General features: G+C 34.3%; 2 protein-coding genes across 4 annotated transcripts in view; one reads left to right on the top strand and one right to left on the bottom strand.

Annotated features, from left to right (window-relative positions):
• Positions 1 to 12834, top strand: part of taf1c (TATA-box binding protein associated factor, RNA polymerase I subunit C) — a 35205-nt gene extending 22371 nt beyond the window's left edge. For both annotated transcript variants that reach the window (XR_015519916.1, XM_087300591.1), the window contains exons 15-16: positions 937 to 1265; positions 12180 to 12834. Coding sequence is in view for 1 of the 2 variants with exons in the window: in XM_087300591.1 (XP_087156717.1) it covers positions 937 to 1233 (297 nt within the window). In the remaining variant the exon portion in view is untranslated. The remainder of the gene's footprint in view (positions 1 to 936; positions 1266 to 12179) is intronic.
• ccng2 (cyclin G2) lies at positions 8162 to 15375 on the bottom strand. 2 transcript variants are annotated; one of them, NM_213172.1, is given in 8 exon segments: positions 8198 to 9178; positions 12193 to 12395; positions 12722 to 12820; positions 12900 to 12978; positions 13246 to 13496; positions 14058 to 14195; positions 14411 to 14552; positions 15348 to 15375. In NM_213172.1, coding segments are annotated over 7 exon segments (993 nt in total). In that variant the 5' UTR covers positions 14516 to 14552; positions 15348 to 15375; the 3' UTR covers positions 8198 to 9060.
• Between the last annotated feature and the right edge of the window lie 1173 nt (positions 15376 to 16548).

Raw genomic sequence — 16548 nt, 5'->3', positions numbered from 1 at the left:
ATTGATAGTTTGATTCAGGTCTTTACATGTTTGTACTGCCCTTCAATAATGCAACTGAAATAGGAATACTCCACGTCTAATTCCATTTGTGCTTACAACGATTATTTTTAGCATATCTAAATGCTGTTCCATTGCAGGGTAATGTGTGTGTGGCTGAAGTTGTAGCCTCTGTTGGACATGGCAGCCGCTGAACTCTGGTGAAAAAAAAAAAAGCGGTTAGGTCATACTCACCGAGGAACTCTGAGGCCACACTGGGTTGGGTTCCCAGGTGTGCTCAAAGCACCTAACTTGCCATTTAAATCCAACGTTGCCTCTGATCTTCAGTGCTAATTTTACCCCCACTCTTTATCATAACATCACAATTCACGAGACAACTTTCTTACCTCCTCTCGAAATCTCGTGACAATTTAATCTCACCAGATCTCTTCACATACCTGATATCGCAGCAAGATAAAATATCGCAATGTCATATTTTTTCATATTGTGCAGCTCTAATTTTTGCTCTACAAGCACTTTCAAATATTCATCTTACCATCCCCAAACTGAATGAATGAATGGTAAAAATGTCAAGTAGATTTAAAATAATGATTTAATGCCGTCAAATGTTTTTGCTGTGAAAATGACTTAAAATATTTTAATGCTTTGTGCTTGTGCTTCATTAATTGGGTTGATGTCTTGTTTTCGCTAATTCATGAAAATGACATAATATAAAGACATGTTTCTGCTTAATGCATCTTTAAACTAAGATAAAAATAAAGACAATGTGTACTTTTAATAGTTGATCATGCTCATAAAAAAGTGTGAAGATTCTCAAAGAGCGACAAATGCTAATTATTGTAATATTTTGCCAGGAGATCCATTATTATAGACTGTAATTAAATGTTTTCATGTATCACACAAATAATATATTAATCTCCAATGTACCTCTACTTTCAGGTTAAACAACCAACCTCCGGCACCCCTAAAGCTACAGTAGAGAAGGATTCGGTAGATCATCCCGGACTGGTCAGCCCATTGCGGAAGTTATCCATCCCATTAAAACGCTGCAAGGAGTTTTACCTTAGTTCTCTTCCCACTTCCCAAGCATCTACTCAAGACTCTACAGCGGATGGTGGATTTTCTGTCCCTCAGGCTCGCCTTTTGTCACCGGCTGCACCTTCCCAGCGAGCTTCCCAAATCAGAAGCTCCTCACAGGCCTCCCAGCCAAAGAAAAAGTCTAGGATGGGCTTCTAAAACTCTGGCTCCAAACAAGGAATGCAGCAAAGGCAAGTGACCTACTTTTTGTGCGGTGTCGAATGTCTGGATACTGTATAGAGGCGGGATGTGTTTGAGTGAACAATCTGAGCCAATGTTTATGTAGCGAGTATGTGTTTGTGTGTGCATTGCAGGAATTGCTTGAATGTTTTTGTGCGTAATAACACAATGATTACTTGTTTAAACCAATTAGGGGATACTGGTGGTCTTTTGGTTGCATTTAATGAAGGGTGTCCACTAGGGCTGTACAATATACCTTTTCAGCATCGATACCATAATATGATCAACGCAATAATCATATCAAGAGTATACACAATTATGAGTCTGGATTATAATTTATTTATATTTAATTGCTGATTATTATTTATTATTAAATTGAATATAATTGATCATTTTGCAAGTGTTTTTTGAGGCCTGTGACTGTATCAGGATTTTAGAAGCATTGAGGCCTATGAAATTCTGCCATTTGGAACTTAAATTAATAGCGAATTAATAACGAAAAATTAATAACGAAAAATTTTCTTGAACTGTTTATAAAACGAATGCCATGTGGTGTTATTTCACATTTATTTATTCAATTACTGTATACCTGAATACAGTTTGACTCCGCGGAAAACAATAAAACTATTTTTATTTAATTTATATCTCTTTCTTTATTGAACATATCGGTTCTTGTAGATTGTTTATTATATTTTAAACAATCTTGTACAGTATCATCCCAATCAGTCTGAGATTATATTATTCATCCCATTTAGTGAAGTTGTGTTCATCTCGCAATATACAGTTGAAGTCACAATTATTAGACCCCTTGAATTATTAGAGCACTTGTTTATTTTTTCCACAATTTCTGTTTAACAGAGAGCAGATTTTTTCAACACATTTCTGAACATAATAGGTTTAATAACTCATTTCTAATAATGGATTTATTTTACCTTTACAATCATGACTGTAAATAATATTTTACTAGATATTATTCAAGACACTTCTAGACAGCTTAAAGTGACATTTAAAGGCTTAACTAGGTTAATTAGGTTAACTAGGCAGGTTAGGGTAATTAGACAAGTTGTTGTATAATGATGGTTTGTTCTGTAGACTATCGGAAAAAAAAATATAGCTTAAAGGGGCTAATAATTTTGTCCCCAAAATGTCATTTAAAAAATTAAAAGCTGCTTTTATTCTAGCCGAAATAAATCAAATAAAACTTTCTCCAGAAGAAAAAATATTATCAGACATACTGTGAAAATTTCCTTGCTCTGTTAAACATCATTTGAGAAATATTAAAAATAATATAAAATAAGTATAAAAAAATATAAAAAAAGAAGAAAAAAATCGAAGGGGGCTAATAATTCTGACTTCAATTGTATATTACAGAATAAAAAAAATATTGCAATGTTAGACTTTTACACTATTGTGCAGCCCTAGTGTCCGCAGAGTCTTAAAATGTCTTAAATTTCAAAAGCTAAAATATAGGCCTTAGAAGTCTTAAAATCACTTGTCTTATAGGTCTTAAATGATTGTAAACAGATCTTAATTTCCCTTTGTATATTTAAGCTACCCAATCAGGCCAATATGCATCTAATCAACAATACATCTCAACAGAACTTTAGATAAAACTATTTTAGGGCTGCCCCCAAATAGTCGACTAAACTTTAGTCGATATGAAGAGGGCTTGGTCGAATACATTTTCATTAGTCGGTTAGTTGCAAAAAAAAAAAAAAATCACGTGAAATTACGCAATCAAGGGCTGCACAGTCAGTGTATGACATCAGCAACGAGAGATCAACGCCTAACGCCTAAACGCCTCCACTGTATCCCTTCCACATCCACTCCATCAGAGCGCATGTTTTCAAAGGCCGGCTTCATTGTGAACAAGTCGAGAAGCTCCCTTCTTCCCAGCAATGTGGACAAGCTGGTGTTCCTCTCACATAATATGAAAAAAATAAAATCGAATTAAAAGCTTAGGTAAGAATGCTTAATTTCCTTTTTGTAGTGTTTCTGTTAGCTATCCGTTAGGCTATATATATATATATATATATATATATATATATATATATATATATATATATATATATATATATATAAAAAACGGGTATTTTATTTTTATATTGGGTAGGCTATACAAATAAATAAATACATATTATTTTTATTTTTTCATTTTTATATAATGCAGAAGTTGTTTTTTATTCTGTTAGAAAAATTAGTCTGATGTTTTTAATTTGTTGTTTCAGGTCAAGACTCATCCGTCGTCTTAATGGCAGTTTGTGGCTTTGCTCTGATATTTTTGATTTGTATTAGTGTTCTTTAAATTATTTGTTCCACATTTTGTCGTAAATATAGTTGTTCTAAACAATTCAATCATAATTAGGCTGTTAATTTGTTTGCTGCCTTCTTTTTTTATTCTAAGTTTTGGCGTTGTGCGATGTGCATTTATTAAGTTGTTCGTTTTTGTTAATTTTTCTTATTTAACAATATAAAAATTACATAAATTTTAATTTTCCACTGTATTAAAAAAAATGTATTTTAAAAACAGTGTATTTAAAAAAAACTGCGTTTTTGCTACAGTATTTATTTATTTATTTATTTTTATTTTTTGCCTAGTTTTGTACTAGACCTAAGTTGCTAATAAGTTTATTTGATTTATTTTGAAGAACGAATTTTAGTTTATTTTATTAAAAACAGTTTTTTTTTGTTTGTTTGTTTGTTTGACATGTAACTGTTACAGTTTGTATTTTTGATAATAAATTATTAAAATGCACAGGCAGTCTGATTGCTGTTTTTATGTCATAATTAGCCTATAACGTTCTGGTAACTGATTTTTGTGTGTAAGCACTGTATTTAAACGCTTTACTATTTCGTTTTAAGCGCTTAATTTTCGTTTTGAATGCGCTAATATCATGCTTTAGCATTTTCTGTCACGTGGAAGTGTTAAACTTCAACTTGGACTATATTCCTAGTATATACGCAAGTTATTATATTAATATCATAAATGAACGATTATTTGATTAATCGCTAAAATGCAGGAATGTTAGTCGACTAGGAATATCTTTAGTCGGGGGCAGCCCTAAACTATTTACCATCATTTATAGTTGAATTAATCAGCTGGTAACCGAATATTAACGATTAATTGGTCAGAAATTAATTAAAAAATGAATTGACGTGTCTATTCTGTGACTAAAATGTTTAATATTAGTCTGAACAAGTTGACCCAGACATGCGCAAGGCAGGTAGTTTTTGACAATTACGTAATCTATCGGCTTAAAGATATCGGCTTTATTTTGATATCGAATGATAAGATTAAAAATAGCATTTATCAGCCGATATTGATATGGCCATCGATATTTCGTGCATCTGTAGCTTTTTTCTGTCAAATAAACTAGCAGGCTACCTCAAATAAATCGCTCCACAGAAAATATGCATTTAATTATTATTCCTATATCACAAACCTCTGTCAATATTTTTAATAGAAGTCATTATTTTAAAGATTATATCATGCGTTTGCCTTAGAGCTTCTGTGCTTTCATTTTCTCCGTGTCACTCTTGGTTCATGTGGGCACTGCACATGCATTTGATAGGAGACAAACAACAAGGCGCATATGTTTTTAAAAAATATATATATAAATAGGCTGCTATTGCATACAATATAATAGTTTAGTTTTTTTGCATACAGTATTGCATTAATTTTCATATATGTTTTATAGTTTACATAGCTATAAAACAAAAGCCTCAGTTTGGTGTGGAGTTATCATTATGCAAAAATCAAATGATGCAGATGCAGGAGAGAGGCCATCAGCGCTGGTTTGACATCAGCTCATCGGTGTCAAAATGTGACCAGCAATATCCTCCTTTTTGCTCCTTTCATTAAGATTATTAGGAAAAATATGTAGTTGCATGTGCTACCACCTGGCGAGTTAACAAGTACATGTTGCACATTTATGCAGCAAAACAGAAAAATTATATTTATATATATATATATATAAAAAGAAGTCTTTATATAATAAATAATATGAATACAATTTTATTCATGATAGTCTTAAAAAGGTCTTAAATTACTCATTGCACCAATTAGGGGATACTGGTGGTCTTTTGGTTGCATATAATGCAGGACCTTAAAGTTTTCAATTAAAAATTTTTTAATTTAGGCCTTAGAAAGTTTTAAATTCACTTAAATTTAAAATAACTGTTAACAGTTCTTAATTTTCCTATGTCCATGTAAAGCTACCCAATTCGCGTCCCAATAATTAACAATCCATAAAAACTCTATTTAACAATATATTATAGTCCATGTACAGTAAGAACACTAACCTGGACAGATTGTTGTGCGTACATTTAGTTTATTATAGTTTTTAAAGATTTTTTTAAGATATGTTGAAAATTGTGCATGAATACAACTAAGTTTACTTGTTTTGACAGTTTAAAAAAATGTGGCTAATTATGATATAATATAAAAAAAGTTCTATACAAGTATGAAATTTCATTCATCACTGCCTTAAAAGGTCTTAAAAGTCTTAAATTTGGCTTTGTGAAACCTGCAGAAACCCTGTAATGGCTGTAAAGGGAAATCCAAGCTTTATGGCATCAGTGTTCTTTGTTTTGTGTTTGTTGTGTTCACTTAAATCTTAAAATGCCTGTTGTGTTTTCCAAGGTTCTCCTTTAGTTTCATCATACTATGTAGAGCATTGTGTAATGGATCCTGTGGTATTTCTTTGGCATGCTGCCCAGCTGTTTCTTCGAGGGAACAGAAATCTTGCTTCTAGCGCATGAAACTGACTAGAGGCTGTTTTTAACCAAGCACTGTTTATTGGTTTCCCAGAAGAACAAGTTCTTCTTTTTGTGAAACTATCACACTCGCGTCACACGCGGAAGAATTGCATCAATCTCGGACTGGTTGTTTGTGCGTGTTTAAATCAGCTGATAGCATCATGACGTTGTAGTGTACTGTTGGTGTGTGGGAATCTTTAGGGACTTCACGATCTGATCCAATTCTGGGAGTCACCATTTGATTCCAAAACGATTCTTGATCTGCGTTTTCTCCTACTTCTTACTATGTAAACAGATCCTTTCAATTTGACATTTTTACTAGAATTGGGAGTTTCGATCCTTTTGTTTGTGATCTTAATCTATGGATGACAGCATTTCCCTCTTTAAAATGATTTACTTTATTTAAAAAATTTTATATTCAGCATGAACGAGCTCTGAAAAAAAACATTGAAATCATTCTAAAAAAGATATATTTTTTTGTTTGTTTATAAGATTTTAACAAATAAATGACTTCAAAACAAAAATACAAAATGACAATTGGAATTAACATTGGGATTGCTTTTAGTTCGGAGGCACAGACAACTAGTCAGAGACCCTAGTTTTTCATGATTCTGCTGAATCCAACGCAAAATCAAAAGTCGCAAGATTTTGTGATGCTGCAAATTTCTGAAAATAATCGAATAAAAGATCAAATTTCAAACAATATAATCAAATAATACTTATTTCAGTTTGCAATTAATTGTTTTACATGACTTTTAGACGTTGCGCACATGATGTATTTAAGTGTCTCTCTAAATAATAATAATATTACATGGGGGGCGGGGGAGTGTTTAGCTTTTGCAGTAAGCAGACGCAGATAGAGCGCGAGTGATTTACGTGTGAAGTCACAGCAAAGATGAGATATAGACATCTTGTGGCACAAATTAAGGGTTTTGTGCGTTTGACGCGCTTTAAAATCAAGCATGTCTCCAACATGTATTAGATTTGCTAGGATGAATGTCTCCAATTGACCTACCAAGCGGCTTTAATGCGTCCTTAAGTAAAGTGAAATGGCGATAATATCCAGCAAGATAAAGTCATCTATACATTTTTAAAGTATTTTAAAGCATTATCGATTATCTATAAAGTATAATTATGGAAACTGCGTTCATCTTAACTGAAAGCTACGTCGTGTTTGCTAGTCTCACGCATCGCGCACCTGTCAGTCAGCATGTCACCTTAAAGTGTTAAACAAACGACACACAGCACTACTATGATTACAGAAAAGTTTGCTCAGTTAAAACTCACCTTTTAACACGTTTTGTTGAGATTATATCCCGCTATTAAAAACAACAACCACTGAATGTTTTTATTGAGGAGTAATGTTGTCGTGGCGGTGTGAATTTTGGTGAGGCGCCCCACCATGGAAGAATAAATGTAGCGGAAACCTTGCTTTGTCCAGATAGAGCAAATCCTTCAACGTTTATTATTTTTCTGTTTCTGGTTTGCAATTGGCGGCGTGGTGGCTCATTGGTGAGCACGGTTGCCTTACAGGTTGCTGGTTCGAGTCTCGACTGGGTCAATTGGCGCATTTCTGTGTGGAGTTTGCGTGTTCTTGTTGTTGACGTTGGTTTCCTCCAGGTGCTCAGGTTTCCCTCACAGTCCGAACGCAAGTGCTATAAGTGAATTGGATGAACTAAATTGGTTATAGTGTATGTGTGTGTGAATGTGTATGGGTGTTTCCCAGTACTGAGTTGCAGCTGAAAAGGCATCTGCTGCGTAAAACAAATGCCAGAATAGTTGGCGGTTCATTCAGCTGTGGTGATCCCCTGATAATTAAGGGGCTAAGCTAAAGGAAAATAAATGAATGCTTCACATTTGAGTCACAATCTAATTTGAATACAGAATCGATTGTCAGCTTTTTGGAATCGATTCGGAATAATTTGAGAAAGAATTGTGATGCGTTGATGAATAGATGTTCTTTCTCCCACCACTAAACCTTGGTATGATAAAGCTCCGGGTTTGTCTTCTGTGGTGTAAAATCCAGTGCCATTGAGGTGATTTACTGCATGTACAGTGTGTTTCAGGATACAGGACAGAGACACTTAAAGGGATAGTTCACCCATAAATCACTTTCATATTCAGAACAAGCAAAACAAGAGACATTGAGTGAATTTCAAAATAGCTTTTTTTTTAATTGTAAATGTTTTTTTTATATTACCATGACAAAAATAACAATAAATAAGTTAATATCTACAAGATGCTATACAGAACGTATATGCGGTTTTTTTTTTTACATTATACAAATGTACATTTTTTTTATATCAACATTTTTTACATTTTGTAAGGTTTTTTAGGCTTTTTTGTGTGTTCCACATTTTCAACATACAGTAATTGTCTTCATACATCGGCTAAAGTGAAACATACTAAATTGGCAAGTAGGTTAACAACATCACACTCAAACATACACACGAGAATTAAACAATCCGCCTTATTTTTTGAACACCATGCACACCACAGTAAATCTCTGACTTGGAGCTCAGAGAGGCGGCAGTTCAGCTTTCCCACAGTCACGCGCTTACAATCATTTTACAAAACTGTGCAAAGCACCAAAGTACAAGTCCTAAGTTGTTCTATAACAGTCTAGTGTACCTTGGATATGTCATATTGAGCCGCCTGGAATGTTGACAAATCCAAACATGCACCATCTATTATATACTCTACGGCTACATTTTTTTTTTTTGTTGTTGATTTTGATCAACTTTTTAGCTGCCTGTGCTGTGCAGTGCTGAATTATTTCACTTTAGCATAACACAAGAAATCAAGAAGAGATGTTTACAGTATAAGGAGCGGCTTTCTGGGAAGCCAAAGAAGAGTTTTAAAGATACAATTGTGATATTTTGGACTGGTTGGTTTCAGGCACAATGGCACCTCGCTGTACAACGTTAGGTTTCCAGCTAGGGAGGTCTGTGACATCATCGCAAAAGATGACAAGGAGGCCATTCAGATCATTGGCAGCTACTTCTCCACTGGTGTTTGTGCTCCTCTCGGTTTTGGTTTGGAGCATTATTAGAGCCTGCGGGCACGGGATAGGAAGTTGGAGGGGAAGTAGGGACCCTCGGCATCGCTGCCCAATGAGCTGCTCAGACTCTCTTCACCAGAGCTCAAGTCTTCACTTGAATCCTCACTGTGGAAAGAGGAAAAGCCCAGTCAACTTCAACATTCATATAGCACATTTAACCAAGTCAAATTGCTCAAAGTGCTTCACATAACCCGTTGAAATGTACACCTTGCAAAACCCAAGTCAACTTTATTAAATGAAATGAGTGTAGTTAACTCAATTTACTGAAAGCTGATTCTACTCATTTGAAAAGAGTTTTGAACTTAGTGTTGAAGGTAATGAGTTGAATACCTCATTACTTCAACTTGAATGGAGTAAGCTCACAGTACTCGTATAGATTAGGTTTTTAACTCGAATGGTTTGCTGCAATCGGTTTCCTCAAACAGTTTGAGTTGCTTTAACTTTTTGGGTTTTACAGTACTCAGTTGGTTTAAGTTCTCTTCATTTATTGGGTTTTACTGTGCTCAAATTGCTTCATTTGCTTAAATGGATTATGTTCACAGAACTTATAAGGATTCGTTTTTGAACTTTAATGGTTTTGAGTTACATTAACTTTTTGGGTTTATTCAAATGACATTATAGTCAGTGTTGGGGTAACGCATTACAAATACGGGGAGTTACGTAATACTATTACTTTTCTAAGTAACAAGTAAAGTAATGCATTCAAATAAACAAGTAATAATATTTGAGTTACTTTTGTAAAATGTAACTAAAGTTACTTTTTGGTTACATTTTTTTTTTGTCAATTGCTAAATTAAAGTTGAGATCAGGGAATGTGTTCGTTATTTTGAACACATGGAGGAAAACAAATTTTGCTTTAAAATGGTTTGTATTTCACTAATACCACAAAAAGTACAAAAGGAGTAAACACACTGCTTTAAACTTTCATTAATCTGTATATAGAGCTCAGGACGTTCTTAGAAGAAAGGGATCAAGCCTCAAACAACGCAAAAGTAATGTAACGCATTACCATAAAAAGGTACGCAAAAAGGTAATTTTTTGGAGAGTAACTCAATACTGTAATGCATTCCTTTCAAAAGTAACTTTCCCCAACACTGATGTAGTCAGATGAAATCATGATTTCTACATGAAGTGGTTTCAGAGTTTGTTTTGGGAATGCCTTCTATTTCCATTGTTTGTTTGGAGGCAGCAATAATGTTTCTTTAATCTTATTTAATTCATTTAAAACTTTTAATTGACTTGATTTTAGATTTTTAATTTTAGTTCAAGCTTGAGTAAACCAAAATATTTTAATGAATAATTTTGACACTTTTTGTTGATGTTTTTATGAATTCTTAAAATAATATTCTGAGTTCTAGTGTTATTTTAATATTATATATTGATTTTATGCTCGATTATATTTGTTTTAGTAATTTTAGTTCTTAAAACAACATTCTGAAAAGCTGAATTACGTGTTTCATTTTATATTTCTATTTGAAAAAAATTATTTACCAAATTTTAATCATATCATATTAAATTTACATTTTTATTTAATATTTAAATAGAAAGATCTTATGATTTTTTGTATATATACTTTTAATTGTATTATTCTGAAGCTCAATATGATGTTAAATTAATATTTATTATTTATTTCTTGTATAATTATTATGTGATATAATTATTATATAATAAATCTATATTATATTTTCTTTACATTCAAAGTCAAATACCTTGTAAAAAATGGCAGCATCTAAACTTTTCTGATCTACTTTAGTGTTTTTCAAAGTTTTACGAAGACAGGTGTTCAATAGTTTTAGAACAACTTTGATGAAAGATGTTGATCCACCTCAAGAATTGACTACTGTATATATTGCAATATATCTAAATTCTCAAAAACAAAAAGTCTTGTACTTTGTCTAGTCAGCCCCACCTCTCACACCCATTTCTTACTCACAGGTGATGCACAACCTGTGACGTGTTGGTAAACACACACACATCAAGCTTTACTCACATTCCTCAGCTGCGCCTACGTTGGCGTGTGCACATATCTAACTTATTAGCCTTCTCAAAGCAGTGTCCTGTCTGGATTTTCAGCCTGTAATCAGCTGTGTTGCTGAGCCTCAGGAATGACTTATTGCTCCTTGTGAGTAAATATGGTTGGGTTGGTTACTCGTGTCGTGACTAACTATTTGTGGCTATCAAGTAACACAGTTGAACACCTGATAGTGGGATGTAGGGCGCGGCGTACAGGACGAACTTCAGCCTGTGCTGACGAGGCTGTGACGTAAATGGTGTGTGTCAGTAAAACGCAGAGGGTTAAATTATGTCATGGAACTGAAACCAGATGTTTTAAAGGAAAAATGGATACATTTTATAGCAATTATTCCCAAGTTTGTTAGTTTGCGCTTATTCTCTAATGTATAGATCAAGTTTTGACATTTTTTTTTTTCTTTGAGTTTACAAAATACTATTAGTTGCAATGTTATTTTATTGCCTTCATTATATTATATTGTGATTTATTTATTTTTTATATTTTTAATTTTAACCAAATTTTTGTCATGTTGTGTGTGTTATTAAAGGGATGGTTCAAAACTGAAAAATATGTTTAAACGTTAATGCTAATTTCTGGGATGGAAGTCGATGGATCCAAAAACAAGCATTTTTCACAATATTTTTTGTTTCTGAAAAACGAAACTAAGATTTCAGGTGAGATTAAATGTGATAATTTTCATTTTTAGGTGAACTATCCCTTTAAGACGTTTTTAATATTTTAATTTATACACATTTTTTAATTTTCAGATTGCCATTAAAGTAGCAGTCTCTGTTTTTTTTTTAATCTGAAAAACCTAAAATGTTTACCTGAAATTTATTTTTTTATATATAGTTTTAGTGACACTAACAAAGCTGCAAGTTTCTACTGCCGCAGAAAATCATTTCGACTTGGACATGAACATCCATTGCGAACATGCATGCTTGTAGCTTTCACAAACTGAATAACGTGTCGAAATAATTTTCTGTGGTTTTCAAGCTTGACTAAAGCCATCTGTATGCGGTTAACCCAGATTATTTCTACCCTTTCCTCTTCTATAGACTGTATGAGTGCACTAACACCTGCATCTTTCCACAGGTGATTCGTTTACCTCTCGCTCTCGTCCCACACGCCCTCAGGAATGGTGGGCAGCTCAGGTATGCTGCAGTAGCTGCTGTGCAGATTCTGTGCTGTTCTTCGAGAGACGATCCACACCAGTTTCTTGTGGTCCGGTTTGGCACATTCTGGAGAGGAGTAATCTCTAATACACTGCCCTACCAGGCCTCGCCAGCGTCCCAGGTCAGCCTTTGAGATCTGCAAACAGACACCGCTGCATTAGACACCAACTTACATAAGTACAGGGCACAGCGCCAGCATCATTTTGGATGGGACTGACGAGTGTAAACCAATAGCGTGCTGGCGTCTGGACACTTCAAGTGCTTTAGATTCTTCTTACGCCATTGATGTAAGTGCTGTTCAAACCAAATATATATATATATTTTTGATCAATTGATTGTTTTGAAAGTGGTTTGATTAAAATAGTTGTTCTACTTGGAGCCAAACTTATTTTTCAGTTTTTGGGAAGGTGCAATTGTGAAACTCGTGGGAGTTAAAAGAATGACCTACTTATGAGTTTTTACCTTCAAGTGTGTCTGTATGCGGTGTGCGATTTCTAGCAGGTCCGCAGACTGTAAGGCCTCGATCTCAAGCATCAACAGCGACAAGGCGAGCACCGATGGCTAAAAAAGAAAAACAACCACAATTTAAACTTGTCATGTATCTTGACCTATCCAGTCTATTTGTTTAAGCTCTGCTTACTTTTGCTTTGGAGAAAACAATTCTGCATAGGCAGGCTTTCAGCTGGGCTTCCAGTTTGTCAAGATTCAGGACGTCTTTTCTGCAGGGGTGAAAAGATTTGAGATTGTATTTAGTTTGAGAGAGATTGTCAGCTAAACTGTTTGTCATTTAGCAAGCTGTCGTGTCTAGTCAGAAGATAATCTCCTAGTTCATGACGCCGGCCTTAACTGTGACCCATATACTGTGAAACGCTCAAAGTGCACTTGGCAGATTCGGTTTATCAACCTTCACAAGACAAAGTTTCCTATGCTGAACTGTTAGTTTATCTGGTATTTACAGTTAGTTTTATAATGATAGCTATTCTTACCTGTTGGACGTGTGTGAAAGTGCAATGGCGTGGTACAAATGCAGGAAGGTTAAGGCTGTGACGGCTTTGAACTGGAAGTTGAGTTTTTCTGAAATGATCTTCTCCATTCGGCTGAGGTCTGAGACGGTGAACTTGCACTGGCTGATGCGAATGAGCTCATGGCTGGACGAAACATTGCACTCGCCTTCAGTCACTCGCACGGCGATATGGAGGCAGCCAATGCTGATGCAGGCCAGATATTTGGGCTGAACCTGTATTTGAAAAACACAGAACAATTACTTTTAACAGCCGAAATGTCATTTCACTCATTTCAATTTGTACACACCACAGAGTTTAACTAAAAAACTGAAAATTGCATGCATTTTGGCTGTCTATGTACACTATAACTTTTGAGGGAAACTATTAAATAGGTTACAAAAATTGTGACATCATGCATGTGCATTTAATTGACAATCAAAACAACACTGGTGGACTACAGGACTGTATGTGCTCAGGTGCGTAGTGTTTCTTTACAAGGTAACATTGCTAGCTACTGGCCTGGCATGGACATAACAGCAATTGAGCTTGTTTTGTTTATCTATGTATGTGAATCTTAAAGGAATAGTTCACCCAAAAATGAAGTCTGTCATCATTTACTTAAGCTTCACTTGTTTAAAACCTATTTGACTTTTTCGTTATTTCGTTAAGTTATTTTGAAGGAAGCTGGAAAACACTTGAGGGAGAGTAAATAGTGAGTACATTTTTATTTTTGGGTGAACTATCCCTTAATGCAATTCAAACTCAGATGGTTTGATTTATCATTAACTGTTTACCTTCATCATAGCTAGAAACCTGTCCAGCAGGTTGACGGCTAGTACAAAGGTCTGAGTGCTGTAACCGAAGAAATTGGTCAAGCTCCAGAGATCCTCAACTCGAGCATCTCTGCATTTTGCTGAAACTCCGTTACTGTTCTGTGTGGATGAAGAGAAATAACATTTCATGTTTAAACTTTTATTTTTTCAGTTGCATGTTTCGTCAATTGTACATTTGTATATAAATGTAAAGCTAATATAAAGTTGTTTTTTTACATTGTTTAAAGCAGTTTTAACATGTATTTATTTACATTAAGTTTTAATAAAGTTTATACGTGTATTTTAATCTACAGAAGTTAGTGAGACTTGTTTACCTCTTGGGTGGATTCGATCAAACGGAGACCCGTTTCTTTCGGTAGATATTGAACCTCCAGATCCAAATTGCTCTTTAGCTCCTTCATCAGTTTGAAGGCCTCCATTTTTACTGTTTGTTTGTGTTTCAAGTCTTCAAAACACCTTAAAAATGCATAAAAAAAACAAAGTGAGTACATTCAGCTCACCCTGGGCGGTGGGTCAAGGTTTTGCCCAGCCCCCTCCGCTCAGCTGAGCCTCGGTGTCGGGTTGCTCTGGTTAACGCCTTCTTACAGCGGATCCAAACAAATAAATCCGTCAAATTCCGACTGAGATGACCAAATACATGTAGACTTTTTAACTTAAAACGCTTTTACTGAAAAAAACAAGGTCAAAACGGGATCGAAAGTGAATGTCATCCAGCGGAGCTCAGTTGATCCTTCAGCTGGAAAATATCTCAACCAGAGGGGGAGGGGTTTAAATCTTTACACTGCTGTACAGTTTATGTTTGTAACCTCGTATAACATACGATTAATCTGTTGATTACACTGTAATATATTAGTAAAATGTTACAGGTTATGATTTATCTATATATTTTGAAATGTATTCAGAGATTGACTTCAAATTAGACCAATATTGGCTTAGGAAGTAAACATCAAATACATGGAAAACATTAGACGGAATTCGGTCAGTACAGTACAATAAATCTATGATCTTCATTTAATTAATAACACACACGAATGTGATCGATAAAATAGCATTGACCGTACATGTTAATAACGTTACCGTTTACTCAATCGAAATCTAACGTTAATCCACAGCCAAACAAAATCAAACCCGTTTTCAGAATTAAGGAAAAACAAGCTGAACATATTAACAGACAATTCATCTAGATGTACGTTTAAAAATGTAAACAAACATGTTAGCAGATATTATAAATGAAAAGTAAAAGTACATTACCAGAAATGTTAAAAGGACATATTGTGTTTGTGTATCCGAGTCTTTCGTCTGTGTTTTCTCTGCTTCTCCTTCCTTTTGTTGATGTTGAATGTAGCTCCGCCCCCTTGGCCTGTCACGTATGAAACGTAAGTCTCCGTGTTTATCAACATTTATGCATTTTGGGACGTATATTAGTATCGTTTCTGTATTTAAACGCGTGTATTTTGTGTTATTTCATCATCTTGGGTTAAATGGTTTAGGTATTTCGCGTCTTGCAGCATTCAGACATTGTTTTAAAGCGCTGTGGGTCTTAAGATATTGACAGCCCAACTGACCAATAGAATCGCTCGAAGATGTAGCGTTCAAATAGTCCGCCCAAAATTCTTGATGCTGATTGGCTGCTGCGTTCCATGTAGACGACGGCTATTGGTTAGCGAATCGACTGGTTTTCTTGTGGTCCGATTGGTTGTTGCTGGGTTTTGTTTTGACAGGGTTGCCAGGGGGTAGAAGAAAATGTACAAATGCATTCCTCTCAGATGTTCATTTTTGCGATAACATTACATTTCCCCCTCCAAGAAATATTTATTTTAAGTGTTCAATAAACGAGTGAATAAGCTAAACATGAATTATTATTCTTTCTTTATTATTTATAATTCATTATTATGTTATAGCTTATTTCGTTAGTAATAAATTCTGATTCATTTGGGATAATTAATCTGCTTTTAAAAGACAAGAATAGTTTTTTAATTCAAATATATGACTATATCAGGTAAATCGACTTTAATAATATAAATTAACAATAAGTTATTAAAATTCTAAACCTCTGATATAAATAAACACTTAATATACACACATATTATAATCCTTATATAAAAATGTATATTAATTATCGAAAATATTATTCTTTAATCGAACTTTTAATCAATCTATCCATCCATTATCTCATATTTCTGTGTCATCCTGAGGCTCTGAATAGGATTGTATATGAAAGTAGTTCGTACAGTACGATCTACATTCCGAAACACATCCGCTAGAGAAAGTAGTCCTCTTGTGGCACAGTTACCAAATTATCAATATTTTCCGTTAATCACAAAACCTCAAAATGTATCTACATTTAAAATTTACACTGTTATGTATCATTATCCGTTAGCAATTTTTCACAATACTTAATATTCGTAAGAAAACGTTTTCGTTCTCAGTGGTTGAAGAGGTAGGCGGAGGG

The sequence above is a fragment of the Danio rerio genome, chromosome 21, assembly GCF_052040795.2.
Source record: "Danio rerio strain M-AB ecotype USA chromosome 21, GRCz13ab, whole genome shotgun sequence".
Taxonomy (NCBI): domain Eukaryota; kingdom Metazoa; phylum Chordata; class Actinopteri; order Cypriniformes; family Danionidae; genus Danio; species Danio rerio.
Note: the sequence above shows the minus strand (reverse complement) of the source record. Positions and strands in the feature narration are given on the sequence as shown.

Bases quoted from the DNA above. Each gene is read 5' to 3' on its own strand.
- ccng2 (XM_087299136.1), bottom strand. From the start codon at position 13,352: ATGGAGAAGATCATTTCAGAAAAACTCAACTTCCAGTTCAAAGCCGTC. The intron at 12,821-12,899 runs GTAAGCAGAGCT...TTTCTTTTTTAG, and splicing joins TTGTTTTCTCCAAAGCAAAA to CCATCGGTGCTCGCCTTGTC. The intron at 9,179-12,192 runs GTAAACGAATCA...CTCTTTCCACAG, and splicing joins GTGTGGGACGAGAGCGAGAG to TGAGGATTCAAGTGAAGACT.